Source organism: Radiomyces spectabilis, assembly GCF_025331425.1.
Source record: "Radiomyces spectabilis strain NRRL 2753 chromosome Unknown BYT42scaffold_3, whole genome shotgun sequence".
NCBI classification, from domain to species: Eukaryota; Fungi; Mucoromycota; class Mucoromycetes; order Mucorales; family Radiomycetaceae; genus Radiomyces; species Radiomyces spectabilis.
The window spans coordinates 29,927-55,928 of record NW_026251928.1 but is presented as its reverse complement, the minus strand read 5'-3'; the positions used below and the strand labels follow the sequence as shown (position 1 = coordinate 55,928).

General features: G+C 43.9%; 12 protein-coding genes across 12 annotated transcripts; 6 read left to right on the top strand and 6 right to left on the bottom strand.

Moving 5' to 3' along the window:
• Positions 1–142: 142 nt before the first annotated feature.
• On the top strand, positions 143–2,161 carry BYT42DRAFT_558405 (kinase-like domain-containing protein). Its single transcript, XM_051566991.1, has 8 exons — positions 143–582; positions 643–793; positions 853–891; positions 955–1,173; positions 1,248–1,299; positions 1,366–1,490; positions 1,563–1,765; positions 1,837–2,161. The coding sequence occupies exons 1-8, from the start codon at positions 245–247 to the stop codon at positions 1,991–1,993; spliced, it is 1,284 nt and encodes a 427-aa protein (XP_051425766.1). The 5' UTR covers positions 143–244; the 3' UTR covers positions 1,994–2,161.
• BYT42DRAFT_558399 (D-tyrosyl-tRNA deacylase) lies at positions 2,162–3,308 on the top strand. The gene is made up of 6 exons (XM_051566990.1): positions 2,162–2,370; positions 2,433–2,621; positions 2,683–2,718; positions 2,777–2,884; positions 2,947–2,991; positions 3,060–3,308. Exons 1-6 carry the CDS (start codon positions 2,328–2,330, stop codon positions 3,119–3,121), a joined length of 483 nt encoding a protein of 160 aa, XP_051425765.1. The 5' UTR covers positions 2,162–2,327; the 3' UTR covers positions 3,122–3,308.
• Positions 3,309–5,619, bottom strand: BYT42DRAFT_558396 (P-loop containing nucleoside triphosphate hydrolase protein). The gene is made up of 9 exons (XM_051566989.1): positions 5,377–5,619; positions 5,232–5,309; positions 4,929–5,165; positions 4,826–4,854; positions 4,557–4,768; positions 4,341–4,486; positions 4,172–4,281; positions 3,741–4,109; positions 3,309–3,678 (listed from the first exon to the last, which is right to left on the bottom strand). Exons 1-9 carry the CDS (start codon positions 5,611–5,613, stop codon positions 3,414–3,416), a joined length of 1,683 nt encoding a protein of 560 aa, XP_051425764.1. The 5' UTR covers positions 5,614–5,619; the 3' UTR covers positions 3,309–3,413.
• Positions 5,620–7,640: 2,021 nt separating this feature from the next.
• Positions 7,641–7,966, bottom strand: BYT42DRAFT_558388 (uncharacterized protein). Its single transcript, XM_051566988.1, has 2 exons — positions 7,743–7,966; positions 7,641–7,692 (listed from the first exon to the last, which is right to left on the bottom strand). The coding sequence occupies exon 1, from the start codon at positions 7,958–7,960 to the stop codon at positions 7,796–7,798; it is 165 nt and encodes a 54-aa protein (XP_051425763.1). The 5' UTR covers positions 7,961–7,966; the 3' UTR covers positions 7,641–7,692; positions 7,743–7,795.
• A 561-nt stretch (positions 7,967–8,527) lies between these two features.
• BYT42DRAFT_215502 (Serine/threonine-protein phosphatase ppe1) lies at positions 8,528–10,494 on the bottom strand. The gene is made up of 8 exons (XM_051562568.1): positions 10,337–10,494; positions 10,167–10,242; positions 10,009–10,079; positions 9,885–9,952; positions 9,752–9,825; positions 9,605–9,684; positions 9,334–9,543; positions 8,528–9,270 (listed from the first exon to the last, which is right to left on the bottom strand). Exons 1-8 carry the CDS (start codon positions 10,418–10,420, stop codon positions 8,983–8,985), a joined length of 951 nt encoding a protein of 316 aa, XP_051425762.1. The 5' UTR covers positions 10,421–10,494; the 3' UTR covers positions 8,528–8,982.
• A 2,413-nt stretch (positions 10,495–12,907) lies between these two features.
• On the top strand, positions 12,908–13,743 carry BYT42DRAFT_491240 (60S ribosomal protein L2; the record flags this gene model as incomplete). The annotated part of the gene is made up of 2 exons (XM_051564060.1): positions 12,908–13,087; positions 13,159–13,743. The coding sequence occupies 2 exons, from the start codon at positions 12,908–12,910 to the stop codon at positions 13,741–13,743; spliced, it is 765 nt and encodes a 254-aa protein (XP_051425761.1).
• Positions 13,744–14,109: 366 nt separating this feature from the next.
• On the top strand, positions 14,110–15,656 carry BYT42DRAFT_558375 (small subunit of acetolactate synthase-domain-containing protein). The gene is made up of 5 exons (XM_051566987.1): positions 14,110–14,280; positions 14,337–14,741; positions 14,804–14,974; positions 15,057–15,261; positions 15,320–15,656. The coding sequence occupies exons 1-5, from the start codon at positions 14,242–14,244 to the stop codon at positions 15,430–15,432; spliced, it is 933 nt and encodes a 310-aa protein (XP_051425760.1). The 5' UTR covers positions 14,110–14,241; the 3' UTR covers positions 15,433–15,656.
• BYT42DRAFT_642245 (uncharacterized protein) lies at positions 15,647–16,575 on the bottom strand. Its single transcript, XM_051572577.1, has 2 exons — positions 15,976–16,575; positions 15,647–15,918 (listed from the first exon to the last, which is right to left on the bottom strand). The coding sequence occupies exons 1-2, from the start codon at positions 16,502–16,504 to the stop codon at positions 15,758–15,760; spliced, it is 690 nt and encodes a 229-aa protein (XP_051425759.1). The 5' UTR covers positions 16,505–16,575; the 3' UTR covers positions 15,647–15,757.
• A 36-nt stretch (positions 16,576–16,611) lies between these two features.
• BYT42DRAFT_642244 (uncharacterized protein) lies at positions 16,612–17,497 on the bottom strand. The gene is made up of 2 exons (XM_051572576.1): positions 17,174–17,497; positions 16,612–17,113 (listed from the first exon to the last, which is right to left on the bottom strand). The coding sequence occupies exons 1-2, from the start codon at positions 17,483–17,485 to the stop codon at positions 16,781–16,783; spliced, it is 645 nt and encodes a 214-aa protein (XP_051425758.1). The 5' UTR covers positions 17,486–17,497; the 3' UTR covers positions 16,612–16,780.
• Positions 17,498–18,012: 515 nt separating this feature from the next.
• Positions 18,013–18,596, top strand: BYT42DRAFT_611035 (uncharacterized protein; the record flags this gene model as incomplete). The annotated part of the gene is made up of 3 exons (XM_051571453.1): positions 18,013–18,067; positions 18,129–18,266; positions 18,325–18,596. 3 exons carry the CDS (start codon positions 18,013–18,015, stop codon positions 18,594–18,596), a joined length of 465 nt encoding a protein of 154 aa, XP_051425757.1.
• A 281-nt stretch (positions 18,597–18,877) lies between these two features.
• On the top strand, positions 18,878–21,322 carry BYT42DRAFT_543336 (uncharacterized protein; the record flags this gene model as incomplete). The annotated part of the gene is made up of 4 exons (XM_051565683.1): positions 18,878–18,957; positions 19,013–19,284; positions 19,351–21,140; positions 21,197–21,322. The coding sequence occupies 4 exons, from the start codon at positions 18,878–18,880 to the stop codon at positions 21,320–21,322; spliced, it is 2,268 nt and encodes a 755-aa protein (XP_051425756.1).
• A 3-nt stretch (positions 21,323–21,325) lies between these two features.
• BYT42DRAFT_558368 (quinon protein alcohol dehydrogenase-like superfamily) lies at positions 21,326–24,977 on the bottom strand. The gene is made up of 11 exons (XM_051566986.1): positions 24,150–24,977; positions 23,571–24,081; positions 23,324–23,498; positions 23,118–23,266; positions 22,925–23,047; positions 22,608–22,870; positions 22,441–22,531; positions 22,238–22,379; positions 22,084–22,184; positions 21,918–22,021; positions 21,326–21,860 (listed from the first exon to the last, which is right to left on the bottom strand). Exons 1-11 carry the CDS (start codon positions 24,834–24,836, stop codon positions 21,708–21,710), a joined length of 2,499 nt encoding a protein of 832 aa, XP_051425755.1. The 5' UTR covers positions 24,837–24,977; the 3' UTR covers positions 21,326–21,707.
• Between the last annotated feature and the right edge of the window lie 1,025 nt (positions 24,978–26,002).

Sequence of the window (26,002 nt, the reverse complement as noted above, 5' to 3'; positions counted from 1 at the left end):
TGATTAAAGGGCCGAAAAAATATACACCCACAGGTGTGCTGCATGGACAAGCATGATACAACGTTGATACAGAGCGGCCCAAAAAATTTGTGGCGGAGTCGTATTGCGGTCATGATTTTATGGATCTGATTGGCTAAGAACATGGTTTTTCCACTGGTTGCAACGTCATTTTATTTCGGTGAAGCGGGTTGAAAGAAAAAATGACTGATTCCACCCATTTTTCCTTCTTTCCACTCAGAACATAATGGATCTGGACAAATCACTGTCTGCCATGTCACTCAAAGACCGGGAGCAAAGTAAGGCTCCCATTTCCGCTAGTGCGCCTACGGGTCGTTCTCCTGGAATGCCTCCACGTAATCCCATGCTGAACCGTTTGCCGCCCATGAGTCGTCCAGGTCAGTCGTCTCCGTTACCTCCAATGGCACGCGGCCAATCCCCACCTGTGGGCGGCCGCATGGCACCTCCTCCTGCTATGCGCGGACGCCCAGGTGGCCGCATGGGCAAAGTATCGTTGAACCTGTCGCAGCTCGGCTTATCCCCGAAGCCAGAACAAACACCGTTTGCCAATTTTTCGAAATATGTGTAGGTATACGACCAATGCAGAAGTTGAGCAATGGATTTTAACTCTGTAGATTTCAATAGTGATCCAAGCGGCAAACTGAACTTTGCCGGTAAAGCTATCATTCACGCTGACGGTGTCAATTTCAGTAATGGCAACAGTTTTGCCATCAAGATGGACGACCTGATTCTTCAAGAAGAGCTTGGCAAGGGGCAGTATGGCACTGTACAAAAGGTAAGATAATTTTGCTCGATCATGACTTGAAAAGATGGCAAACCCTAACGGTTGCATAGGTGCGACATCGAGTTACCAACGTTGTAATGGCAATGAAGGTAAATACATATTCAGATACCGCTAGTTCCAATTCATGTAATTCTGATGTTTGTGGTTTGCAGGAAATCCGTCTCGAGCTTGACGAAACCAAACTGCATCAAATCCTCATGGAATTAGATATCCTCCACAAGAGTACGGGCGATTACATTGTAGAATTCTATGGTGCCTTCTTTATCGAGTCATGTGTATATTATTGTATGGAGTATATGGATGCCGGGTCCTTGGATAAACTATACGGTGATGGCGTACCGGAAGATGTCTTGGCAAAAATTGCTATATCGGTAAGCTTAACAATTTTTCCCATCTTTGTGTCATGTGTATGGATGGATTAACCCAATATTGTCGAACTCCATAGATGGTGAAAGGCCTGAAATTCCTGAAAGACGAACTTTCCATTATTCATAGAGGTAAGAAAGTTCAAGAGGTAGCGGTGTCATGCTGTTTTGCTAACATAGTGTGTCTGGTTAATGCAGATGTTAAACCTACAAATGTTCTGGTTAATTTGGCGGGACAAGTGAAGTTATGCGATTTTGGCGTTTCGGGGCAATTGGATAAATCCTTGGCGAAAACGAACATTGGTTGCCAGAGTTACATGGCGGTAAGTGATCATTATGTCGTTATCTTACCAATTTTTTTTCTTAATTCTAACTCCTCCTTTGTTTGCCGACAGCCTGAACGTATCAAGGCCGCCAATACGTATACCGTCTCTTCGGATGTATGGTCGCTCGGTCTTTCTTTAGTAGAGATGGCCGGTGGCAAATATCCATACACATACGATAACATGTTTGCGCAGCTGAAAGCCATCATCGATGAAGAGCCACCGACGATGCCCGACTCCTACTCTCCCGAAGCAAGGGATTTTATCGCTGCATGGTAAGTAAAAGTTCGAGGACCTTCATCCGCTTTGTTTCTAATCTTCCCTTTGCTATTTTTTTTTCACACAGTCTTCGAAAAGATCCATTGAAAAGACCAACTTATTCCCAGTTACTGGAGCATCCTTTCGTCAAGAAGTATGAAGATGCTGACGTTGATATGGCGAAATGGGCCCAAGAAGCTGTCGCCGCAAGGAAAACTCGAGAAACCCCGTCCTCTGCCAAATAAGAAGAACCATTTGGATTACATGTTTTGTCAAACTATCCGTTTTCACGGTAGTTTATTACAGCCTCATCATTTTTTTTTTTACCGTCATCTATTCCCTAATTTCCCCTTCAAAAAAAAATCCCAAAAAATGCAATCGAAACCGTGTCAATCTATATATCCGTTTTTTATGTGAGAAAGCGTCTTCATTGATATGTGTATTGAGGAATATTCGTGCGTGGCGTTTGGTTTCCATTCTGTCACAGTTACGATGTTACAGAGCCAAGCCACCATGATTTTTGCAGATTAGATCCATCTGACAGCTGTATTGCCGCTATCAACCTCGTTGTCTTCCATTATGAGAGCAGTGCTGCAGAAAGTGGTTCGCGCCAGTGTCACAGGTACCTATAAAGACGTACCGAATTCTTAGCGAAAATCTTTTTATTCACCAGCAATTATTTAGTTGAGAATGAAGTCGTCAGTTCGATTCAGAAAGGATTGTGTGTGCTTGTCGGTGTTGGTACCGATGATACGGAGAAAGATGTCAATTACATGGTGAATAAGATTCTCAACATTCGTGTGTTTGAAGATGAAGCCACTGGCGCCATGTGGAAAAAGAGCGCCAAGGACCTGGGGCTTGAAATTCTGTGCGGTATGTCGAGATGATGTACCGAGGGTGTCATAGTGTCTAGGTAACCTAATGGTTTATATAGTATCCCAGTTTACCTTGCAAGCCAAGACCATCAAAGGTAAATTCAACTAGGACAGAATGGTTAAAAAGTGCTTGATATTGATCAATAGCTGTAGGGAATAAGCCTGATTTCCATAGAGCTATGAAAGGTGAGGACGCCAAAATCTTGTACGATAATTTCCTGGACAAATTGGGCAAGAGCCATGACCCTGCATTAATTAAAGGTACGTGAAGGTTGAACCGGGGTTGTTATGGACCACACATTCATCCTTCCATCCATATTCAGATGGCAAGTTCGGCGCCATGATGCTTGTTGATATTGTGAATGACGGTAAGCTGCCCAAACGACGGGCTAATGTCAATGGTTTTTTGATCGTCTCACTCTTGGGAACAAATTAGGTCCTGTGACTCTCGAGCTAGATTCTCGAAAATTCACCTACAATGATGATACCCAGGAATGAACCAGCTATAGAATAGATGAGGAATGACAAATGATAATCGCTTTTTGTACATCTTATCTGGATCATGCACGGTATTCCGAGTATCAATCCAATAAGCAGCAATTAAGTTAGCCATCTGTGTTGTGATAACGTCTGGTAACTGTCATGGAACGAAAAAGAAGAGGGATTCCTCTGAATAGGAGCAACATAGCATATCAGTCGGGAAGTTTTATTTTGCGTGCTATACGATGAAATTTACATTTTGTTTGAGCATCCATGTTGCTCGATCTAAAGGCAAGGCGATATCCTCATTTTACCAGGGAGTTCGGTCAGGGTTGAAGCCACCATTGTTGGGGGCATTGGAGGCATTGGAGGCACCAGCACCGCGGGAAGGGTTTTGAGCGTCCCATGAAGCTTCTTGGGTTGCCCAGCTTGGTTCAGCTGCCGTCCACGATGGCTCTGGAGCACCGGCAAACGAAGAAGCATTATCATGACCACCGCTAGCACCGCCTCCCATTCCATAACCACCACCACCAGCTCTAGGCATCTCATCATCATCATCGTCATCTTTGAAGACCCTGTCAAAAGTTGCATGATTAAAGAATTCCATATCATATTGGTTGAAAAGTCGGTTACTTACAATGTTCTTGATTTGTATGGTTGCAGGAAATCAGGAATTTCTTGTTGACATTCTTGAAGCAGTTTGGTTATTTCGGCAGCGACGGGCATATTACGGTCATTGAAGAACGAGGTAGCAAGACCGGCATTACCGACACGAGCGGTACGACCAATACGATGGATATATTCATCAATGCTATTGGTCATATCGTAATTGATGACATGCATCACATTTCGTACGTCAATACCTCTAGCCACCACCGCTGTGGCAACGAGGATAGGACATTGACCAGACTTGAAGGCAAGAATAGCATCTTCGCGCTCCATTTGGTTACGGTCACCATGAATAGACGTACTCGGGAAATTATTATCAAAAAGATACTGATCCAAACTATCCAAGGTGTGAGAGTCAAACCAACAACAATCGCTGGTCCATAGCCCTAGGATACGTACGTGTCGGCGCTGCGCTTCGTGTCGACAAATATGAGGGTGCGACTCGGAGGTTGTGATAATAACAGTTCACGAAGGGTCTCTCTCTTGTCTTGTTCTTCCACCCAACGTACCTATAACAAGACTATTAACTTCCCTGTTTCTGCCAGATCCAAGTTCGGCTTGCACATACTCGTTGCGTAATGTCCGTTGTCGTACCACCAACACGACCAACACTCAAGAACAGATAATCGGGTTTCAAGAAATCGCGAGCTAACATGCGGATTTCTTTCGGGAACGTGGCGCTGTACATCAGTGTCGTGCGGTTGCGGTTCATACCTGTCGTTCAGGATCATGAGGAACTCGATGTTCTGACTGTAAAAGCCCACATAGGGATATTATTTCTTACCTCTACGTTCAACGATGTCACGGATCACAGGTTCAAAACCCATATCCAACATGCGATCAGCTTCGTCGAGCACCAGGAACTGCACGTTTGAAAGATCAATTTTGCCACGCTCCAAAAAGTCACAGAGACGACCAGGAGCAGCCACAAGGATATCACATCCTTTTGCCAATTCATCCAACTGGGATCTCACTCCAGCACCACCATAGACAGCACTATTATATCTTTGGGTCAGTTGTGAACACATGTAATATTACATTCATTGGACATACCAAGGTCGTAACATGCTTCGATAACAGAACTATCAAAAAAAGAGTTCATTGTAAATTGTCATGATGTGGATGGTAAAAATTGACCCCATTGTTATCGACGTACGCGTCTGGCTTCATCAAAGATTTGGGAGCATAATTCACGGGTAGGCGCCATGATGAGAACCAACGGCTTGGCTTTAAAGCGATAGCTGTCATGCATCTGAGGTCGTGCGACCAATTCGCGGCTTCGGCTGAACAATTTGGAACATGTAGGAATGAGGAACGCTGCGGTTTTGCCGGAACCTGTTTGAGCGCAAGCCATAAGATCGCGACCGGCAGTGACAATCGAAATCGAATGACGCTAATATATCATAATCCATGGTAAGGACCTATATTGAAGACTATTCCATGCTCTCTCTTTACGTACCTGTACAGGGGTAGGAACAGTATATCGTGCGAGGGCAATGTTTTCCTTCATCACGGGATGAAGGTCGGCTTGCTCAAACTGAAAAGAGTCAAATGTCAACCGATTCCATTTTTTTGATACAAATATAATAACACTTATTGCTTACGCGATCGAAACCTTTGGGTGGATTCTCGCCCTTGACTTTGACAGGAATGGAATCGTATCTGTCAAAATTGATACCCGTGTGAACGTGGGTGGCCTCTGAGAAGAGTTCTTTTTCGAGTTCTTCATCCCTGGGCGCCATGCCATCCATGTAATCATCTCGCCATTCGTATTTTCTACGAGAACTACCCCATTTGTAGTTTCGCATTTTCTCTCTCGCCGGATCTTGAAGCATATCCATCTTGGTTGAAGGAGATGGGTCACTTTGGCAAAAATGTCATTATCCGGTAATCGACAAAATGACGGTCACAACACTCTTTCACACAAGATGAGGTGGCCACGTCCTGATTTTTATATCATTGCTCTTTTTAACTCACTTCCCACTCTTCTGCTTTTTCTTTTTCAAATGAATCCAGCTATTCCCTTTTATCACAACGTCTGCGCTCGCTAAAGTTAACACAGCATCATTTGGGTTATATCACGCTGCGATATCCATTGCCAGAACTACTGTTTCGTCCGCCACCACCAGAGACACCCGAGAACGCCGATAGCTGCTTCAAAGATAGAACAGCCGAGAGAGCGGTGGGTTTCTGACGTGCACTCCAACGCGGTATCAGATTGCTTCACTGTCTGGGCTCCCGGTCGTACAATTCTGCTTGTAACATAATCCTTAGCTATATGGAAAAGGTAAGAAAATTGCAATAGCTGTCAGGGTCATGTCGTCTCGATTGCTTGGCTGACTTTGGTGCCTATTGTAGAATTATTCACTTGTGCAGTTACCGAAGAAGTCTTGGATATTTGCTTTCGACCTTGGCTTACATTTTTGTTGGGGAAATGTCTTTATTGTTACCAAAAACGATGCGCTCCTCACGTCGACAACCGAAAAATATTCCATGGAGCAATTGTCAGACATACCTTGTGGTTGCAACCGGACGTCGATCCTTCTAGTTGATGTTCAATATAATGGCTTGTCTGTGGAGTGTTGGCGAGATGCGGTATATGATATGTACAATTACAACACATGATATGGTGTCCTTATATTTGCAATTGCGCCGCGATCTTGATGGACCGTAGGGCAGCCCATATCATATGTTCATACATCGTCATATCTTTCCACTTATTTTGGATAGATTTTTGCATAACTGCTTTGTGCTTTCGATGACTCACAGAAAATGATCCAACAGCAAAGAGGAAAAGGAATACGTTATGCGGTTTGACAGAACGCATCTGAAATATATCTATCTGGCGGCATTATTTATCTCTACATTACCGTGCAGTGAGCTGAAAGACGTATGTCTTCGTTGACATGACGGATTTTAATTCTTCTTCATTCCATCGATAACAAAATGTGAGGTTTGTCTTCTGCCCAAGTGAGCCGGCTCGGCCCTCCCGCTCAATTAAGTTAATGATGGGCCTGGGAGCATCTGGAGTGTTTGTTCTAAAGCGCTTAAAAGCAAGAGATAAAGTCACCAATGCAATAATTATGATGTTATTCACATCTACTGTATATTCTCAAATAATCCATAACTAGTCTTGGGCGTCTTGGCCCACTGTTATTCCACACAAGCTGAGTGGGACCATAGGCGTATCGCTTTGGAGCCTCAATAGTGTTTGTATCATTATTCATTTAGAATAGCATGTTGTCATTGCTTTCGGACCGTGGATCGAACGGCGGCAAGGTTATATTGTTCTTCGAAGCATGCATCGGATCGCACCTGCCAGACCAAAAGCGAATGCAGCTTGCTGGTCGCAATTTCTCGTTGCGGGTCACTTCGGACAGCAGGACAATTTCGGTTGATGCATTTGACACCACCAAAGTTCTTTTTGCCATTGGGTAATGTTTTTGTCGCAAGTTTTGTTTGATAAAAACAGAACACACAGGTTTTGGATGAGCAAAATTCGTTGTCAATTCAACAGCACTGTTTCTTGCATGTGCATTCCGCATCTTTTTTCCTCCTCGCCGTGCGTGACCTCTGACATGTGATCCGATCCCGGTGCCCGCGTTCCCGATGCACATAAGCAAGGTATTTGCCGAATTCCTGCTGGTGATTTGCTTATTAAATGCCAGCATGTCGTAAAGTCGTTTGGTCCGCAATGATTGTGTATATGCAACTTTTTTTTAGACTGTGATTGCGGTAAAAGCCACGCAATGCATCACCTGTATCTACTTGCAACTATAGCCAGTGTGAGTTCAGTGCATCCATTTGATTCAAAAATCTCCACATACCTTGAAGCTACTCAATGCTTCCTCCTGCGTCCAAGCACCCCAGATCGGGTTTTGGCTTAACAATTCCTCAGTGCTTTCGATCGAAGAAGACAACTATTTTTCAGGTCAGTCATCTATCCTCAAAAAAGAAAAAAAAACAATACCTTCTTCAACTTCTCACGTCTCCTTCGGTGCCTTCCGGAAAACCATACTTCTTCTATATGTTTGGCACCAATTTTATTGGTTTTTGAAGCAGCAGTTCAGAATCCCTAAGAGCAACTTCTGTTTCGACATTGGCACAAGATTCGAGGCAAGCATATCTGTTATATAGGCGCAAACGCCTGCTGATGGTCGGCACATTTAATGGCACTGTCACTGACATTGTCTTAATATGCGTAGACTCCAAAGGTGGAAGAACAATGGCACCTTGGCCACAGCAGAGCTGGAACTGCGGATAAGAGCTCAATCCAGAGGGGCTTTCTTTGGCTCACATGTGTGCCTGATAGAAATTACACACGACATCCATACGGCCCAAGGCATGTCTACTGCGGAGTTCGGCATTATCAGCGGATGCAGGTAATCTACGAATGCGTTCCACAGTATCATTGTCGTTCGCTTCCCTTATAGACAGTCTCCTCGGATTCAATGGGCAAGCTGCATGGCTACTCCGCTGATGCTCCACTTTCTGCCACGTACAGCAACGAACTTCTACCGATTCTTGGACCGTAGCAACGCTGGGTTGTTGGCTGTGTCTGGGATTGTTGAGACAGTTTCTAGAGGTGAAGCGAGCGTGTCCTGGGAGACTGCAAGAAGCGCAAAAAACGTTGGGGAATATCGTAAGGTGTTTTATTGAAAGACCTCAATGATAAGCAAATAAAAGAGTTGGGGAATAGATCAATCTAGCCCGAGTAATGCGTTCTGTTAAGTTGTCAAATCGAATCGATGTATCACGGTCTGCCAACTAAACCACATTCATTCATTTTACCCAATCAGAAGCATTTACTTTTCAAAAACTACCCAATCAAAACCGTCAATCAAATCCGTCAAGGTGGCGGAAACCCAATGTGATTGAAAATTAGCGCGCATAATTCCCAAATAAATACAAATTTGTAAAAGCGTAGGGATGAAAGACAAGTTGAATAAACGCGGTGGAAATTTGTAATAAGCCCAACAAAACTAAGAAGAGTACACACTTATACAGAACGAAAGGAATTATATATAGCGGGGAAGAGAAAAAAAAAAACAAGAGAACGTTCAAAATGAAGAAGGAAATTAGGACGAATTAAGCGTACAACAATGCCGAATACGCCATGCATCCTTCAGGAGCAAATGATGTAACAAAATAATTAATCAGATCGTGCCAATGCTGATAATAATGTCGATGAAATGATAGCCAAAGCTTCACTATAAGAAGTATTGGCCTCCAGATCCGCCAAGTTTTGAAGTCAATCCAAGTCCTTGCCGTGTACTGTATGGAGTGAACCGATCCTGGTCCGGTACGGCGTTGAAAAGCTTAAATTCTTTCTCGCCATTTTTAACCTCCATTATTGACGCAATGTTGCCGCATCGGTAGCAGTAGTTCGGCGCAGACCATACCGTAACTAGATCCTCGTCGGGAAACATATACTTGTAGCCCTCTTGCACTAACTGATGCGCTCGGGCTACCAAGGTCAGCTTATTGATATGGTTGAACTTGCGGCAAGTGTTAGAGCATGGACAAAAATGGGTACGTTCAGCTTTGATCACTATACATACCTCACTAGTTACTTTGCTTCCAAACAGCCAACCCGCTCCTCTAGGACTAACAGCCCAAGTATCGATATCCTCAGGGTCAGACCACATGAGATCGCAAAAAGACCCCTCATGAGGAATTTCCTGCAAACGATGTATAGTTCTTATTTGGTCCAGAGCCTTGATATCTGGAGATAAACCGCCATGGACACAGAGAATCGAACCATCAATAATCTGCAAAGCAAGTCATTAGAAGTGAGCGTCTCCCAGGGTTTCTTCGCCTTTCCCAACTTACAGCTGCAAGCGTAAGATAATCAAAAACCGAACAACAATATTTCCACACATTTGCATTGCCATATTTCGCCTGACACTCATCTACAAAAGCGAGGAAACCTATTATACACACTTTTCTCGGAATTGTCCGCCTCTTTGAATTCCTCACCATAGAAACCATATACTTGTGTGATTTGTCGACTCTCGTGATTGCCTCGTAACAAAGTAATCTTGTCCGGATATCTTTTTCAATGTTGTGAATATGTAGCCATCATAAATATTCAACATAGAAAGAGCCATACTTTGCTTTCAGGACCATTAATAACGTGAATGTTTCCAGACTGAAATAGCCACGATCCACGAAATCACCCTTTTGAAATGAGATCAGCAAATGGTTACATCGTACCATCACACAAAAGTATGTACCATGAAAATGTAATTTGTGTCCTTTACATCACCTCCAACACGAAATAATTCCAGCAAATCGTAGAATTGACCTACAATGCAAGGGATGAGTTATAGAATCCGCGAATGGTTTTGTTCGAGATGCATGTATTTGATGATGATGGATGCGCCATCCTTACCATGAATATCACCGCATACGGTTACGGGCGACTGAACTGGTTGTATGTTCGATTCTTCCATCAGCAGTTCTTTCACCTAGAACGACATGTCAACTCCATCGCTTCTCACATGTGCCACGGAAGCACAAATAGGAGCAGGCTATCCATGGCTATACAATATAAAATCATACCATTTCGCAGAGTTTCTTGATATCATGCTCAGGTAAATATTCGCATTTACGGACAGTTTCCAGCCATTCGTCTGGAGTGCCCATCGTAGATGTAGAGAGAGCTGAGGAGAGACTGTTTGTTGGAACAATCGCAAAACAACGGCGACACAAAAGAAAATCTCACCAATCTAATTTAAGCTCCGTCCCCAACAATTTTTTTCCAGGTTTTTGGATCTTCCTTGGACAGGAATAAGTTCATGCCAACAGTAACAAGCAACAGCCACAACGCTTAGAAAACATCAAGCATGCACCATTTGTATTTTAGTTAGCATCAAAGTACACCATGCATCAAGTCCAACACAACATGATGTTTCCGAGGGAGCAACGAAATAACTGACGATTTGCTCGCCACATCCATGCATTATTGGTTCTGTCAACGAAATTTAGAGAAAACGAAACTTTGTAATGTCAATTCCTTCCAGCGGCATGGCTGATTGCGGTGACAGTCATAAGAGGAAACGAAGCAAGGTTGTGAAACTTGAGGATGGAGCCGGAATAATCTTTGTAGATCTTTGCTTTGTAACTGCGGATTGCATCGAGACAAGATCTGATTAGGAAATCGTAGATAAATATATGAAAAATAAGGGTTCCAACAACAAAATTTGCTTCTGGGTCCATTAAACTTTCTATGTGATACCATTGATGCCTGAAGTTCTTGCTCAGTTTATAGCAAAACCTTGTGTAACATGTTTTTTTTTTGATGCAGTATGTTTGCATGAAAAACCGCTTCCAAGTTTACAGATGAATAGAATTGCCAGTGTAATGATAAGAGATACCAATTATTCGTATGTGTCCGCCTATAATTTAGTTTGCGTTGTTTTAATAAGCATACACCTCCTGGATGCCGCCTGCCACTGGAGATCACCATCTTACAATGAATGACGCGTCAGACAAATTCTAACGCATAGAATAAGAACAGACGGTATGTATGTCGACTTTATATTCAAGAAACCTAAGCGGCCCGTCTCGAAAGATGCCTTTGCAGTCAGCCAATGTGCATTCGAGTTTTTTAATAAGCGCTACGGTTTGGGCGAGTTGACCCGGGTGACGGGTAATTTTGTTGTTTCCGATATCTCATCAGGTAAGCCACACGGGACGCGGTCGGTCAGTACAAAAAGCGTACTATGACATTGCCGGATTCAATCAAACTGCTGCAGCGCGGATAAAGTATGCTGACCAAGAGAAGGTTAAATTTTTTGATCGGTCGTATGCCGTCGATGGGAATTGCTTCGCTGGAGAGTTTCGAACAATTTATCAATTACCCAATGGCTCATATGAAGCCATGTGCTCTTTGTAGAATAAAGATAATCGGTAAGAAAAGCTGGTGGTAATCTATTGCTCACTTTTCTTATCATATCTTATCAATTTTGTTCAGTAAATGAAAAATAAAATCCTACATCCGAATGAACATAACACCAACCGAATTGGCAAAGTGCCTACTCACTGAAAGGAAAACTTCAAGTGCGAGTGATCCTGGGTCAAGAAAAAAAATAATGCCCATGCTCCCCAATGGACCAGTCCGAAGATTAGTCACTATAGCATTTGGGAACGCTATGTGAAGTTCATGGAAGGAAAACGTTCCGACCGGTGAAGGAATTCCGGAAAGTGTTGAAGAAGCAGATTTTTTCTGACAAGATCGATAAGTTACATTTAATTAGGAAATGTTCGCTACGGTCACTCTTGTTAAGGATGCATTATTTTTTTAGGAGCCGAAATTTCGCTAATCGGCGTTGACAAACGTTTGACTTTACAGATTGCCCAAAACACCAGACCTGCATAATATGGAAAAAATAATCTCATCGCCGGTCATAAAAAATCAAAGAACTGATCTGAGTAAAGACGTCTGAATAAATACTGAGCAGTTGTACTCCTGGGATCCCATAGGACACAACGAGCTCGCCCAAAACGACAAGGCATAATGTAGAGTGATGGTTGTTGTGACACGGTACAAGTTATTCAAAAGTCAAGATTTTTTTTTTACTATGTCTATACAGTTTATGTTTTGGAAGCTTGTAGAAAGCCGATTCTGAAAAAGTAATGGCCAATTGCAAGGCTTTTACCATTCTTTTTACGACTATTAGGACGTGCGTAAAACCGCGAATTAAAAGGAGCTTTTGTAGTCGATGATGATGATGAGGTTGTTTGTCCTTTGCTATTCGGGCCTGGGCAATACCTACTAGCGGACATTGAATTTAAATGATCCGGATACGAATTGGGCTTTCGGCTCGGACTTATGCCAACAGCAGCGTAAGAGCTTAATGTTCCAAGGCATCCTTGAGAACGGCCTCTTTCTTCTACAATCTAGTTAGGTCAGTCATCATCCTGTGGATGCGGATTATGTGATGTGGATGCAGTACTAGAATGGATGGATTTGTTTCCAACGGATGCGTATAGATGCTTACCATTTTGTGATATTTGCTTTTTTTTTTGTATATTTTTTTTCGTCAACTCATCGCCGACTCTTTCATTCGACATTTAATTTTCGACGATTCCACACATCTCTCGATTTTCGTTCCAACAGATTTACTAGACATGGGTCGTGTTATTCGTGCTCAGAGAAAAGGTGCTGGAAGTATCTTCAAAGCTCACACTGTCGGCCGCAAGGGTGCCGCCAAGTTGAGAGTTTTCGATTTCGCCGAACGTCACGGTTACATTCGCGGCATTGTCAAGGAGATTGTCCACGATCCTGGTCGTGGTGCTCCCCTTGCTAAGGTACGATAGGGTTTGACGAACAAGATAAAATCAGTATAGATTCTGATGGTGGTGTAATTTTTCTTGGGCAGGTCGTTTTCCGCGATCCCTACAAGTACAAGCTCCGCACCGAGACTTTCATTGCCACCGAAGGCATGTACACTGGCCAGTTCATCTATGCTGGTAAGAAGGCTACCTTGAACGTTGGCAATGTTTTGCCTCTTGCCTCTGTTCCCGAAGGTACTGTTATCTGCAACGTCGAAGAGAAGGTTGGTGACCGTGGTGCTCTTGCCCGTACCTCTGGCAACTACGCCACCGTCATTGGACACGGTGAAGATGGTAAGACCCGTATCCGTCTTCCCTCCGGTGCCAAGAAGATCGTTCCCTCCACTTCCCGTGCCGCTATTGGTATCGTTGCCGGTGGTGGTCGTATTGACAAGCCCCTCTTGAAGGCCGGTCGTGCCTACCACAAATACAGAGTCAAGCGCAACAGCTGGCCTAAGACTCGTGGTGTTGCCATGAACCCCGTCGACCATCCTCACGGTGGTGGTAACCATCAGCACATTGGTCACGCCTCCACTGTCGCTCGCGACAGCTCCGCTGGTCAGAAGGTCGGTTTGATCGCTGCCCGCCGCACTGGTCTCCTCCGTGGTACCAAGAAGGTCAAGGATCAGTAAATTTCATAATAAAGAATCCGCTTTCCAGCATTTTTTTCTCAATCCACATTGGACCTTTTTATGTAAATATCGTTTTGTTGCTTACGGTTTCTGAGTTCCGAATGTGGATTTGGTGTTTTTATTTTATTTTATCAGGAGCATGTCAGAGTGCTAAACAAATGGATCTAATAAGCAATAATTGACATGTACGCTTGGCACGAGAGATTTGCTATGGCTTCATAGGTGAAAAAACTCGAAAAACCTTATTTATTATACGTTGGAATGGGTATATGATGCGCGTGTCAGTGACAAACATTATCCGCCTTTGCTCGGTTAATCGAGGTCCGTCAAATGCAAAATGACTCACGTTTCGATTGGAGGGAATTTTGCAATGCAGCAACATCTTGGAGACGGAGTCTGGGTGACGGTTGATTCCTCAGAACCAATAAGGTTTCTTTATTCAAATGATTCAAATCGATTCAATTCACATCCTGTGCTTGTTCCTCCTTTCTCTCAACTATGCTTCGCAACCTTACAGTACTCAAGCAAACCCCACTTGTAAGTGCTAATACTTTGACAGTAAGTATGCCGGTTGAAATTGACGTTGTGTACAGTTGCGCACAGCCGCACGATCTACTGCAGCGGTTTCTTGCCGCTTCATGTCGTCGCGTGCGGAGCCTAGTGCTACATCCGCCATGTCATTCAAGAAGCATTTGCGTCAGCGACGTTTCGGTCCTGTGCCTGCTCCCCCACCGAGTGTTGAGGATGCTGTGACAAATATCCTTTATAACACTCCAGCACCGAGCCCCGCTCCGGAAACACGACATATCTTGAACTGCTTGGTGCAGAACGAACCTGGTGTGCTGAGTAGATTATCTGGTATTCTCGCGGCAAGAGGATTCAACATTGAGTCGCTTGTGGTTGCCAACACGGAGGTTCCCGATCTCAGCCGTATGACAGTTGTATTTAATGGACGCAATGTGCAAATTGAACAGGCGAGACGTCAATTGGAGGATTTGGTACGCAAAAACAAAGGTTCATGTGATCATCCAGAGAACGTTCTCATCGATTCCCCGCATAGGTGCCTGTTTGGGCTGTCTTAGATTACACAAAGACCAAATTAATTGAGCGCGAGTTGCTTCTGATCAAGGTGTCGATTCTCGGTCCTGAATATCTGCATGAGCAACTGCCCACTGCTCGATTTGATGCCGATGCGCGATTTGAGGATGAGAACTTGTCTCGCCACGATGAGGTAACGGTTGCTTTGTTCGTTGACGGGGACAATTGCTGATTTAGTACTTTTCTTTTTATTTCTTGCGTTTGTGAAATCGCAGAACCCAAGAATTCCACCTTCGGAAACTTTGCGAGAAACATTTTCCCATCTTCGAGCTCTCACTGAGTTGACCCGTTTGTTCGAGGGCAGAGTGGTTGATGTTTCCTCTGATTCTGTCGTCATCGAAGTGTGTGCAAAGCCCGGTCGTATTTCCTCATTCATGAAACTCTGCAAACCTTTTGGTATCCTTGAAGCATCTAGAACTGGTGAGTATAACTTATCAGTACACCTTGAAAACGGAGTGCTTACATTATGATTCATTAGGTGTCATGGCAATGCCACGCTCCCCTGTTCACGATCATTACGAGCCGCAAACAGAGCACTCTTTCGAAGAAGAGAATGATGCTGTCGATGCTACTATGCTTCCCCCCGGTTAAGCGAAGATCATTTGTATTTTCTTTTTCTAATTCTTAGATTTGCATTCTGGATTTTTTTCTCATTAAATCATCATTGGCTATTACTGGATTTCAGATTTTTTGAGACCACCAAAATACCATGGGAGATGTATTATGTCATCCCTTTACTACATTCTCTTGCATTACCTAATTTGAAAAGCCAAAAACATATTTTACTATGAAAAATTACGAGGTAAAAAAGAAAAGAGAACATCTATAAATCAGAAAAAATGCGAGTAATAAATAATAAGACACTGGATGCGAATGCTAAAAAACGGACTAATGGAAACTAGGCAATATTTTTAATTTAAGGCCAAAACGATTCCTGACACAGTTTCCGCAGATCATCTGCAACTGGACATAGTTCTTCAGGTATTGATGTCTCTGCCTGTAGTGACATGGTCGAATTCGCTCTGTGAATAGGAGTCGATACCGGTAGATTGACTGCAGGTTTGGTAGCTAACGCTGCTATTTGGGAACATTGTATGAGTTTCATAAGCATCTCATAAGCTTATGTTCACTTACCGCTCGATTCTTGCGGAAGCTCGGATTTGGCTGCGGCTTGGTTCTTGTTTGTACGATTGGTTGCGATCCGGTCGAGCCAGTTGATGCCAATTTGATTCTTATAGCGTTCAATGCGAGCTTTACGTACACGCGCTTCTTCCTGAGGATCTTCACGCGCAATATATCTCTCGCCAAAAGGGATCATGGAATCATTGGGATGAAACGACGCCAAAGAATGGTCTAGAATTTTTTGATCATCGATGCCCGCATCATTTGCTGGCATGCGCGGCCGGAAAAATTTACGAAAGACTTGAGCGAGCTTGGCGGCTTTCGAGCTTGGAAGAAACACTTCCTGTTCGGTCGCTATGCAATCACGTGTTTCAAAGCAGGTTGAATCGTCACCGAGAATGCTAGGCTCGGGAAAATTCAAGCTCTCTTCCGAATCACGTTTGGAAGACAAATAGGATGCAGCACCGGATGTTTTTTCTTCTTTCGACCTTGTTAATAATCGCTTGAAAAGTCGAGGAGCGTTATGTAATGCAACAGCCATTGGAGAAGTAAAACCTTATGGGTATTACAGATCGCAGGAAAAAAAAATTCGGAGAACTTTGCAAAGTGGGGATGCAAAATCAAGCCTCATTTATATAACATAACAAAAAAGAGGTAAACCTAGTGTTTATTCCGTAGGCAAACAATGTTGTCATCTGATTTATAACCAGCGACATCTAATATACCTTCCCAGTTAGAAATAGACTTATTGCGAAATTGACCAGTGTCATCAACGATGAACAAAAACATCTCGGTGACCATATCGAGGGATCAAAAATCAATCTGTGGGGCTATAGCTATCTTGCATTTGTAGATAAACGTTGCTGTTACGTGTTTGAGCGGTGAAAGGCTGGCGGTTGAGATTCTTAATTGTCTCTGGATCCGAAGGCATAACGGTGTCCTCGGTCGAATTCAGTATTTCCGAATTGTTGGTTACATTATCAGACAGCTGTTCCAGCTGCTGGCGAATATATTCCGATGAGTTATCTGCTTGTAATTTTGGCGCCGGATCCTGCGTCTGTACCCAATGATCCGGAGGTGAGCCCGGTGGAGATATCAAGAAATTGCGTTCAAATCTCGGAACTCTTAATAAGTTACAATCTTCGTCGTCCTTTCGTCCAATCAATGAGCTGCCACAGCTTGTATAATGCCGCCAATTTTGATGTCTTACCTCAACAATCGATAACTGAATAACATATTCCTTCTCCTCGGATGATGTGACCAAGTCACTATCAAATGAGTGTCCATTTAATCTGACAATATCGGCCCTGTCTTCGTTTTCCAGCCATGTCAACTTTGTTCCGCTGAGTGTTTGTTTAGCCATGTAAGCGGAAACCGGGTTCTCATACGTAATAATCACATCCGGAACTTTACAAGAGAGCTCAGCAGACCCAAAGGAAATAAATGTATTTGTTAGAATGTCAATGGCGGGTGACCAATTCAACAGAATGGCAGGGACATTGGACATGACTAGAGTCGTCATGGCTGAATGAAGAGGAAGTCGAAAAAACAAAGCCAATTTGCGGGCTTTTTTTTTGTTTCAAAAAAAAAATTCCCCAATTGGGGAATTCATGCAAATTAGTGGTGTCCATAATGAGCTCCTTTTGGATGTTGAATGGCGTCTTCAGACATAACAATCATAACAATCACACTATAGCTTGTTGGGGGGAGGTATAGCTCATACCGAATGTATAAATATACTAGCTCAGAAAATTTGAAAGAGATATAAATATTCCAATTCCAGTCTACATGGACAACGTCGTTAGAACACTTTACAAAATGATCTTACCTGCAACACATGGGCTTGGAATAAGCCACTTTTGAGATACGGTAACTGTAAAAGCGGGCTGCGGTATACGGTACAGTATATCATGGGTCTCTGAAAAATTAGCCGAACGAATGCATAGTTGGTTTACATGGCTTTTTTACATTGAAACCTCAAAAGACTTGAACATTGAAGATCCATTGAAAATTTTAGCTTTTTTTTCTTAACTTTCTCCAGTCGACCGCATGAATTTGGTTTATCTATGCATTTTGGTGTTCTATATCGCAGTATCTGTTGCTGGTACCATCAGTTCACCATGTAGAAAGACTTACTCGTCATTACTAATATGTTGGTTTATTAGCAAACTTCACGTACCCTCAACGTTATGATACATGGTATGCTGGTACTCAACAGAATATCAGTTTCGATGAAACGCAATACACGCATAACGATACAGTGACTGTCTTCTTTGACGAAGATCGATCCAACACTTTAGCCTGTAAGGTTTTATGAACTGGATTCTAATGGAAGGCTCTTCTCATTTTTTTTCCATCTAGCTGGCTTCGCCGACCAGGGCAATTTCTCATTCATCGTGCCCGCACGAGCGCTTACTCTAGCAGGACGTAAATTCTCTCATCTTGTGGCAGTGATCCGGCGCAACTACTTCTTATGGAAAGTGTACGAAGTACCGTTGGTAGTGAAGTTGCCGCCTGGCGACGTTCCACAAATACAAGAACCGATGTCCATCCAAGGCTCTGGTTACACCATTACTAATCGAGACACATTGAATAACCAGATGCCTCACCATAAAAGAGCCGAGAATGAATGATTACTTGAATCGTTTCTTCTGACTTGAATAAAATAAAAAATTAAAACGAGACGAGCGTGTTAGTTTCTCAATGTTGTTTACGTGATTATTTGAAACCCATCCATTGAAAAAATAGAGATCAGAATTTTGCAGGACCCAAAGCCATGGCGGATAATGTTGATTGTATGGAAGGGTTTTTGAGTGCTTATAAATCCCATGTAGAACAGGATCATATTTTAGCAAAGGCAGAACTCTCAAGGGCAGAACATCCTCACTTTCTGTAAGAATTTTGTTTCTCCAACATGGCGTTCAATTACGATGAACAGCGGCATGATACTATGCCTGGATCTATCGAATTAACGTATGATGAACAATCACAATCGTAAGTAGTCAAAGCAAGAGCGTTTGGCGGTTTTCACTAATAACATGTAACAAAGAAACGTCCGGTCAAATGCAGCAGGATCCTATTCTCGTAGAGAAGACAGGGATTCACAACAAATGTCCCATGAAGAACGGGCATCATCAGCTGCGCCCCAGCGGGCTACCGTCAATGATGCTTCCGGCAATCACGAAAATGCATCGAATCAGGATCTTACGCAAACCTCTCTACTTCCTGGCTCAATCGAATACTATTCCTCCCGTGGAAAAGGCTATCAGGCAACAATTCAGCATGGATATGGCGCTCCAGATCAAGGCTTGAACAAAGCAGGTATGACGCATAGTGATGCGATAAGTACGAATAGTTCAATGAACTTTCTTTTGCCGCTCGACACAGACTCCGTTATCCCGGGAGATACGCCGAAATTGGGAACAACGCTTGATCAAAGTGCTCTTCAAAGGGATAGTGCTGCCGATACGCCCTATACGCCAGCAGAGGATCGAAAAAGCGCTTCTGAAGAATTTACCGAATTGTATCAACCCGCTTTGCTGACACGGATTTTACCGCAATCTGCATCCGGGCTGGACCCTTCAAAGGATCAAAGCAGCCCCATGCCGAATGGTCAAGGCAACCAGTCCGCTTCGGAGCGAACACCCGGAGCTATGCCGCCCACTGCCATGCCTCCAGATGGCCATTCCTCGATACAAGCGACTGATGCTACCGAAAGAAAGCCAAGCCCAAGAGTTGCGCTCGATGAACTTGCAAAAGATAATGAAACCACTGGCAAGCAACGAAAAGGTCGTAAATCAAGCGTTATGGCCGCAGCAGGATCCGTCCTCACCGGTTTTGGGCTTGCTGGCAAAAAGAAGCAAGATCAACGTCAATCCTCGCAAGATACGGCACAATCAACTGCTGCAACGGGGCCTTTGGCAACAGGAGCCTCAAACGAGCAAAGTCCACAACAACCGGTGTCTCGGGTAGACGACAACGATAAGCAACAGCAACAGTTGGCATCGTCACAATCTCCAAAAGACGTGGAAACGTCCGAAAAATTAGGAAGCTCAAAAACCCAGAGTCCACAGCAACCAGTGTCGCAGGCAGATTATAATCAGCAGCAACAGTCGACACAACCATCTTCAACAGAAGCGGGACCTTCCCGGGAACCACGAGACACATTCGGGCAGAACAATCGTGAATCATCCTCATCTTCCATTAATCAGTCGCCGACAAACCGTCCAAATCTTTCAATGCAGCAACCCACAAACACACAAGATGGGACGCACACGAAAACAGCGGAGACGCCAAGAACTCAACGACCGTCAGTGAGGTCTGGCAGTATGACAGCCAATGTAGGAATATTGGCTGCTGCAGGTGGAACTGTAAGCGCGACTACGACTAGTGCGATACGAAGCTATTCTCAAGAGGCACCGCAAGCGGACGAAAACGTTGATTCCACCGGCAAAAGACGCAAAAGTGTCGTTGGTAGCCTCAATTCAGTGTTTAGACGTTCATCCAAAGACCAAACGGCTAAGCAAGAGGCTAACAAGACGGATCAGTCGCAAGGCGCTGATAATCAAGATCCTCAAAAGTCTCAACGTCCTGTGTCTTACGCTGGTCCCCAGACTGCCCAGCAACCACAGCGGTCGCAAGCCGCTGATAAGCAAGGTTCTCAAAAGTCTCAACGTCCCGTGTCTTACGCTGCTCCCCAGACTGCTCAGCAACAACAGCGGTCTCAGCCAACATCTGGTCAACAAAGGCCGTTAAGCGGTCCAATTTTTGCTAATACCACATATGAAACTCATGCCCCAGTGCAACCGGAAAACCAGACAACGCAACCCGTAGGCGCACATCCGACGCGGTATTCTGTAGGCGATGCGGCTGCTGGTACAGCGTTTGGTCCAAATCGAGCTACCACGGAAAATCAACGTGCCTTCAGCGAGGCCGATATTTACGCACGACAAAAAGCAAACAAGAACCGACTTGACATGAACGTCGTTGAGAAGGATCCTACATACTACAATACGCTTGTCAATGAACTCTATCCTCTTGCAGCTATGCCTCCTGTAGATCCTCTGGCATATATCAGCGAATGTGACAATTCCGCTAATGCCGAACGACAGCCACGCGATCCTGCCATCGCACAATATTTCTCAGCCATTATCAAGGAGCGCCAAGGCATGTTCAAGGTAGACAGTTACCGAGTGACTTTTTCAATTGTCCGTAATACTCAAAATGAATGTAGGAACATGTGGCCAAGTTGTTCAACAAGCCAGAAATGGTGCAGCAAGGTCTGTCGCGGAAAATGGAAGGACGCCGTCAAATGGAAGATTATCAAACCGCCCGACGTGCTTCAAAGATGGGACAATAAATAGGATCAGCCTACACGGACTGATACCAATCCACGCATGTGCACCTTCTTTCAATATGTGATTTAATTTCTTCTAACAATAAACAGAGCATGATCATGGTATTTTCATTTTTAAAGTATTATCCTAAATCGTCAGTCTCAAGCGGTGGCTATGAAGCAGTACAGATGAGAATTACACTAGCTTGGATGATACAGTATACGGGATGTATAGAACAGACATTGACAATCGACATGCAAATGCAAACGCAGGATATTTCTAATGTTGCTATATCGTCGTTCATCACAGCAAGATGGTTGGTACGAGCTGCAGATTATATCTTCCTCTCTCACCTAATGAGAGGGTCGCAATACGGAAAACGGAAAGTCGCCAGAAGATCCCATTTGCTTAAGGTCTCCAAACGTGAACAATCGACTGTGAGCCAGCCACCCCAGCTGCGATCGTCATGGTGGATTCATCCACTTTTAGGCTTGTTACGTTGTTCGAAGTGGGATATGTCTTCAACAATTCACCGCTGCCCCATAAGTCCCATAATTTCACCTTCATTCAGTCTCGCTTAGTAACAAGACATAAACAGAAATGATGGTTCATACTTACAGAGCAATCCCCGCCTGCAGTAACAAGCATCCGACCAGTTGACATAAAATAGATTCCTCGAATACCCATGTTGGTTTCAGGGTCTATGAGATGATCTGAAGGGGCTAATTGGGCAGAAGCAAAAGTCAGAGGCATTATCAGCCGGTTAATGATTTTTACCACTTACCGTGATGCGTTGCATGAAATAAAGGGTGATCGGCTTTTCGCATATCGAAAATAGTAACCTCGTTTTCTGGATCACCGGAACAAATGTATGTCTCACAGGGACTACCATCATACGTTAATTGGATGTCATTACTAAGAAATATTCATCAATGTACCTAATGGCGACAATATTCACATCAACATGGCCAGTGTGAGCTTGCACGACGGATGACCCTGATTTAGCATCATTGACATGAAGAATTTTATCACCACATAAGTCTTCATGGACGCTGTAGTTGCCAGAGACGAGATATCGACCTAATCACAAAAATAATCTAACAGTTTGTATTTTTTAAGCAGAATTGAATGGAGAGCTTACCTGAACTTGATATTGCTATTGCGGAAACGCAACTGTGTATAGACGCCAACGATCCTAGTGACTGACACGTCGAGGCATCAAACATATGAACCTTTCGTAGGTATATCACTCAAATTAATACGGATTTCTACGATTCGGAGCCACCTTGTGTCACGAAAACCACTTACCAAGCCTGGTCGTGTTCGATCGGGGCTAGATACGCCTGCAAAAAGAATATTCTCTGAATAATCATGCCCAAATTCAATGCATTCTACGCTGACAGAGTCGTGAAATAAGTCCTTGTCGATCTCACACACGCTGCCCAGCCCGACATTTCCTTTAGGGGTCAAGCGCCATATGACTGCTGAACCGTCCCTTGAAGCGGTGGCTAAGATGTATTCACTGGAGTCTTCTTTAACGGCTATCTGATGGACGCTGCTATCATGAAAGTCTAAAAGCACCATTAGACGGGTATAGCCAATAAAAAAATCATTTCACATCCTACGTAGGGTGGACAGCATTTTGCAAGTCGCTGCATCCCAAACTTTGGCGGTATGATCATATGATGCTGAATAGATCAGCCTTTGGTCTAGCGACAGCTTCACATCACTGACAGTGCGCCAAAGATCTGTGCAAGGATAAAGGGAAAAATAGCAGCTGTTAACCCATGTAATATAGAGCAAACAGTTAAGCTTTACCTTGTGTACTGTCATCTGATAAAGTCACCGATGTTTTATGACCACGAAGTTCAGTAAGGGTACTGCTGCTCGAGGACCATAGTCGTAGGTTTCCTTGTACATTGTATGCCAGGTTATCATCACAGGCACTACCCGCTACAACCATAATCCTAAAAAAATCTATTGAGTTTTTATGCAGCGATATTGCTAGCATCAGAATAACTTACTCTCCGTCACGAGTATTAATAATTTCCAAGGTCTCACAATCACCACTACCGTCACCGAATGTTTGTTCTCGGCTCAACGTGCACCATTGTGCCATCTTCATGGTATTGGGCCTTCGTATTCCGTTCTGTTGTCTTTCCATAAGTAGCTGCTGCATCGTCGGAAACGTGCTTTTCTCTGCAACAAGAAGTACATTCGAGAACTTCAATATCCACACTTATGCAGTTGTCCAAACGATTAAATATATACCTGTGTGTGTTATAACAATGACAGGACGGGTATCAGAAGAGGCGCAATTATTCATATAGTCCTTCCAAAACCGCTCACAATCCACGGTGTCACGTCCAGGAAGTTGAGCTGCTATGACTCCCCAATCATTTTGCGAGAAGGGTTCCCCTCTGGAGAGCCCTGTTCTTGAACGCTTACTCATGTATGCCAGCACTTTTTTCGTTTCCCATTCGGAGAATGGCCAATGCAAAATGTCACCCACATGGAATGGCTCCCAATATTCCCAGCTTCTCTCCTTCCATAATTCGGCAGGAACGTATGGTCGACAAACATCTAGCGACTTGATACGTTGGGTTTGTGCTTGTTTTGCTGCTCTTCTAGTCGACGTTGCACGCGAATTATCCGCTTGATCTAGCGTGTCAAGTACTGAACTCAGGTATATGTCCATGGCTGTCAATAATTCTAGGTAATTGCTGTCTTTTCCGACTTTTGTGGAAATGAATGTCGGGTTCTGATCCATGGCACTGGAAGTCTATTTGAGAGTATAAAGTTTGGACTATGACAATAGAAGGATGTTCGCAACACACAGTGATATCCTACCTTGGTTTTTATGGGGGGTGTATAACTGACAACGTAGCTCCAATCTGTGTCGTCCTCCAAGTCTTCTTCCAAGAAGTGCTCGGCTTGAAATGGTGAGGGGGTCGGCTCGCGGTAGGATGGGGCAGAGGAAAATGATATTTCCAAAGTCCTAGATGTATCATCGATCAGGGAGTGACTTCTTTTGGAGGGAATTGTGTTATCGGATGGATTTAGCACGAGATTTTCGGGAGGTATAACGATGGTGTCAGCCGTCGACGGATCGATTGTATGGTTACTGTCAAGTGAAATTTTTAGGGTATCTGCGGATTCTGCGTTGTTGGAACTGGCTATTTCATTCGGTTCGTCAGCCAACTGCATGTATATGGGACTTGGCGGCGTTGTCCCCAAAGGCTCAATATCAAGATCGATGGGGTATTCGTAATTTTGACCTCGTGTAGCTGCCGACGCGCTGTTTCGGGACGACCGTAGCTGATGACCTGCATCGAGTTCGTCTTCTTCATCGCTGCTGATTATAATAACGTTGTCTATTGGTGTCATGGGAAGTGTCAAATTGGCGGCCCGTGGAACTGTATCTTGTCGTATATCACTATCTATTCGGCGACTCCAGAGTTTATTCTCGATGAAATGACGAGCATTCTGAATGAATATGGTTGATTGTCGCAAAGGCTTAGATTTGGAGCAATCCATGTAGTAGTAGTGGTATATCGAGCGGATAATAAACTGTATCACTGTACGACAACAACTCTGAGTGCGTGGTCCTCACTATTTCTCACTGGTTGAAAAGATCATACGTATTTTTACTGAATGCCGTGCATGGCCCGTCATGCGTGATCTTAAATTTTTTATTTTCGGCACACCGTTAATTTTTTTTTTCGGCACATCCTTCGCATGCCCTATTTCTCGAGAGAACGTCATCAAAATTACTAAATTTGCACGGCAACAATTCCTTTTTGCAATCACAGCTTACCAGGCATGCAAAAACTGGGCCTAACGGACGATACTTTGCTCGCTGAGCGCAGATTGTGCGCCGTGGGACTGTCGAAGAGCTGCCGGACGGGAATCGAGACGATGACCTGATTCTATGTAGGCCTGTAGACTTCGTCTCATGTTTACGCCCAGCATTAATGTCCCTGTTCCAGATCTAGTTTCTAAAGTTAGTGTGATCTTGCAAGTGATGCCATACCGTTCCTCCTTACCAAGGGCTTGGAAACATAGTTTTCAGAAACCTAATGGGGCCACATTCGTACCGGATAAGCAATGCTCAAATACCCTTGACCTTAAACTTCACTGTCAGATATGTCCGTTAAAGCGGTGGATAATGCTGCTTACCGGGGTCGTCTCGCTCCACAGTCAGAGCTGTATCCAATGATGTCGTTGTTTTCGTCAAGGCATCTCTGTCGCAGTGTCTTGTCAATTTCTCGCACTCGTTTCATCTTTTTTCTAGGTATAATTGCGTGAAATCGATCTGATATCTACCCGGGCTTTTGATAACTTACTTGTGTCTGCAAAGCATTTGATTGTTGTCTCGGACTTCGATCGTCGTGGTATCACAACTGCTACAGACTTTACTCGTCTTATACACATCTACACAGAGTGACAAGAGCTTTTTGTGCGAGAACTTGTCGGAATTTTTATCCGTTCATCTTTAAGTTATTTCCTCGTACGAATTACATTTCCTTTCTTCTGTCACACCTTAACGGGAACTGGTGGATCGCCTTTCAATGAATGCAAATCGGCATCGCTAAATGCAACTACAGCCGCATCTTGGGGCCTCTCCCGCCCGCGACGGGCTCTCTGTCGTCTTCGCTTGCGGTATCGTTTGGACTGCTTGTAGACCCACAATGGTTTCTATA

Excerpts from the sequence above, each read along its gene's own strand:
- BYT42DRAFT_558405 (XM_051566991.1), top strand. The coding sequence starts at position 245 with ATGGATCTGGACAAATCACTGTCTGCCATGTCACTCAAAGACCGGGAG. Across the intron at positions 794-852 it reads AGTATGGCACTGTACAAAAG|GTGCGACATCGAGTTACCAA; the intron begins GTAAGATAATTT and ends ACGGTTGCATAG. Across the intron at positions 892-954 it reads ACGTTGTAATGGCAATGAAG|GAAATCCGTCTCGAGCTTGA; the intron begins GTAAATACATAT and ends TGTGGTTTGCAG.
- BYT42DRAFT_558399 (XM_051566990.1), top strand. The coding sequence starts at position 2,328 with ATGAGAGCAGTGCTGCAGAAAGTGGTTCGCGCCAGTGTCACAG. Across the intron at positions 2,371-2,432 it reads GGTTCGCGCCAGTGTCACAG|TTGAGAATGAAGTCGTCAGT; the intron begins GTACCTATAAAG and ends GCAATTATTTAG. Across the intron at positions 2,885-2,946 it reads TGACCCTGCATTAATTAAAG|ATGGCAAGTTCGGCGCCATG; the intron begins GTACGTGAAGGT and ends ATCCATATTCAG.
- BYT42DRAFT_558396 (XM_051566989.1), bottom strand. The coding sequence starts at position 5,613 with ATGGATATGCTTCAAGATCCGGCGAGAGAGAAAATGCGAAACTACAAA. Across the intron at positions 4,855-4,928 it reads TCTTTGATGAAGCCAGACGC|TTCTGTTATCGAAGCATGTT; the intron begins GTACGTCGATAA and ends TTTTTTTGATAG. Across the intron at positions 4,487-4,556 it reads TGACATCGTTGAACGTAGAG|GTATGAACCGCAACCGCACG; the intron begins GTAAGAAATAAT and ends CCTGAACGACAG.
- BYT42DRAFT_558388 (XM_051566988.1), bottom strand. The coding sequence starts at position 7,960 with ATGTCAGTGACAGTGCCATTAAATGTGCCGACCATCAGCAGGCGTTTG.
- BYT42DRAFT_215502 (XM_051562568.1), bottom strand. The coding sequence starts at position 10,420 with ATGGGCACTCCAGACGAATGGCTGGAAACTGTCCGTAAATGCGAATAT. Across the intron at positions 9,544-9,604 it reads ATTATCTTACGCTTGCAGCT|ATTATTGATGGTTCGATTCT; the intron begins GTAAGTTGGGAA and ends CTTGCTTTGCAG. Across the intron at positions 9,271-9,333 it reads GAAGCAAAGTAACTAGTGAG|TTCAACCATATCAATAAGCT; the intron begins GTATGTATAGTG and ends ACTTGCCGCAAG.
- BYT42DRAFT_558375 (XM_051566987.1), top strand. The coding sequence starts at position 14,242 with ATGCTTCGCAACCTTACAGTACTCAAGCAAACCCCACTT. Across the intron at positions 14,742-14,803 it reads GACGTCAATTGGAGGATTTG|GTGCCTGTTTGGGCTGTCTT; the intron begins GTACGCAAAAAC and ends TTCCCCGCATAG. Across the intron at positions 15,262-15,319 it reads CCTTGAAGCATCTAGAACTG|GTGTCATGGCAATGCCACGC; the intron begins GTGAGTATAACT and ends ATGATTCATTAG.
- BYT42DRAFT_642245 (XM_051572577.1), bottom strand. The coding sequence starts at position 16,504 with ATGGCTGTTGCATTACATAACGCTCCTCGACTTTTCAAGCGATTATTA. Across the intron at positions 15,919-15,975 it reads GCTTCCGCAAGAATCGAGCG|CAGCGTTAGCTACCAAACCT; the intron begins GTAAGTGAACAT and ends GTTCCCAAATAG.
- BYT42DRAFT_642244 (XM_051572576.1), bottom strand. The coding sequence starts at position 17,485 with ATGACGACTCTAGTCATGTCCAATGTCCCTGCCATTCTGTTGAATTGG. Across the intron at positions 17,114-17,173 it reads TTCAGTTATCGATTGTTGAG|GACGACGAAGATTGTAACTT; the intron begins GTAAGACATCAA and ends ATTGGACGAAAG.
- BYT42DRAFT_558368 (XM_051566986.1), bottom strand. The coding sequence starts at position 24,836 with ATGGATTGCTCCAAATCTAAGCCTTTGCGACAATCAACCATATTCATT. Across the intron at positions 24,082-24,149 it reads CACCCCCCATAAAAACCAAG|ACTTCCAGTGCCATGGATCA; the intron begins GTAGGATATCAC and ends ACTCTCAAATAG. Across the intron at positions 22,380-22,440 it reads AATAGCAATATCAAGTTCAG|GTCGATATCTCGTCTCTGGC; the intron begins GTAAGCTCTCCA and ends TTTTGTGATTAG.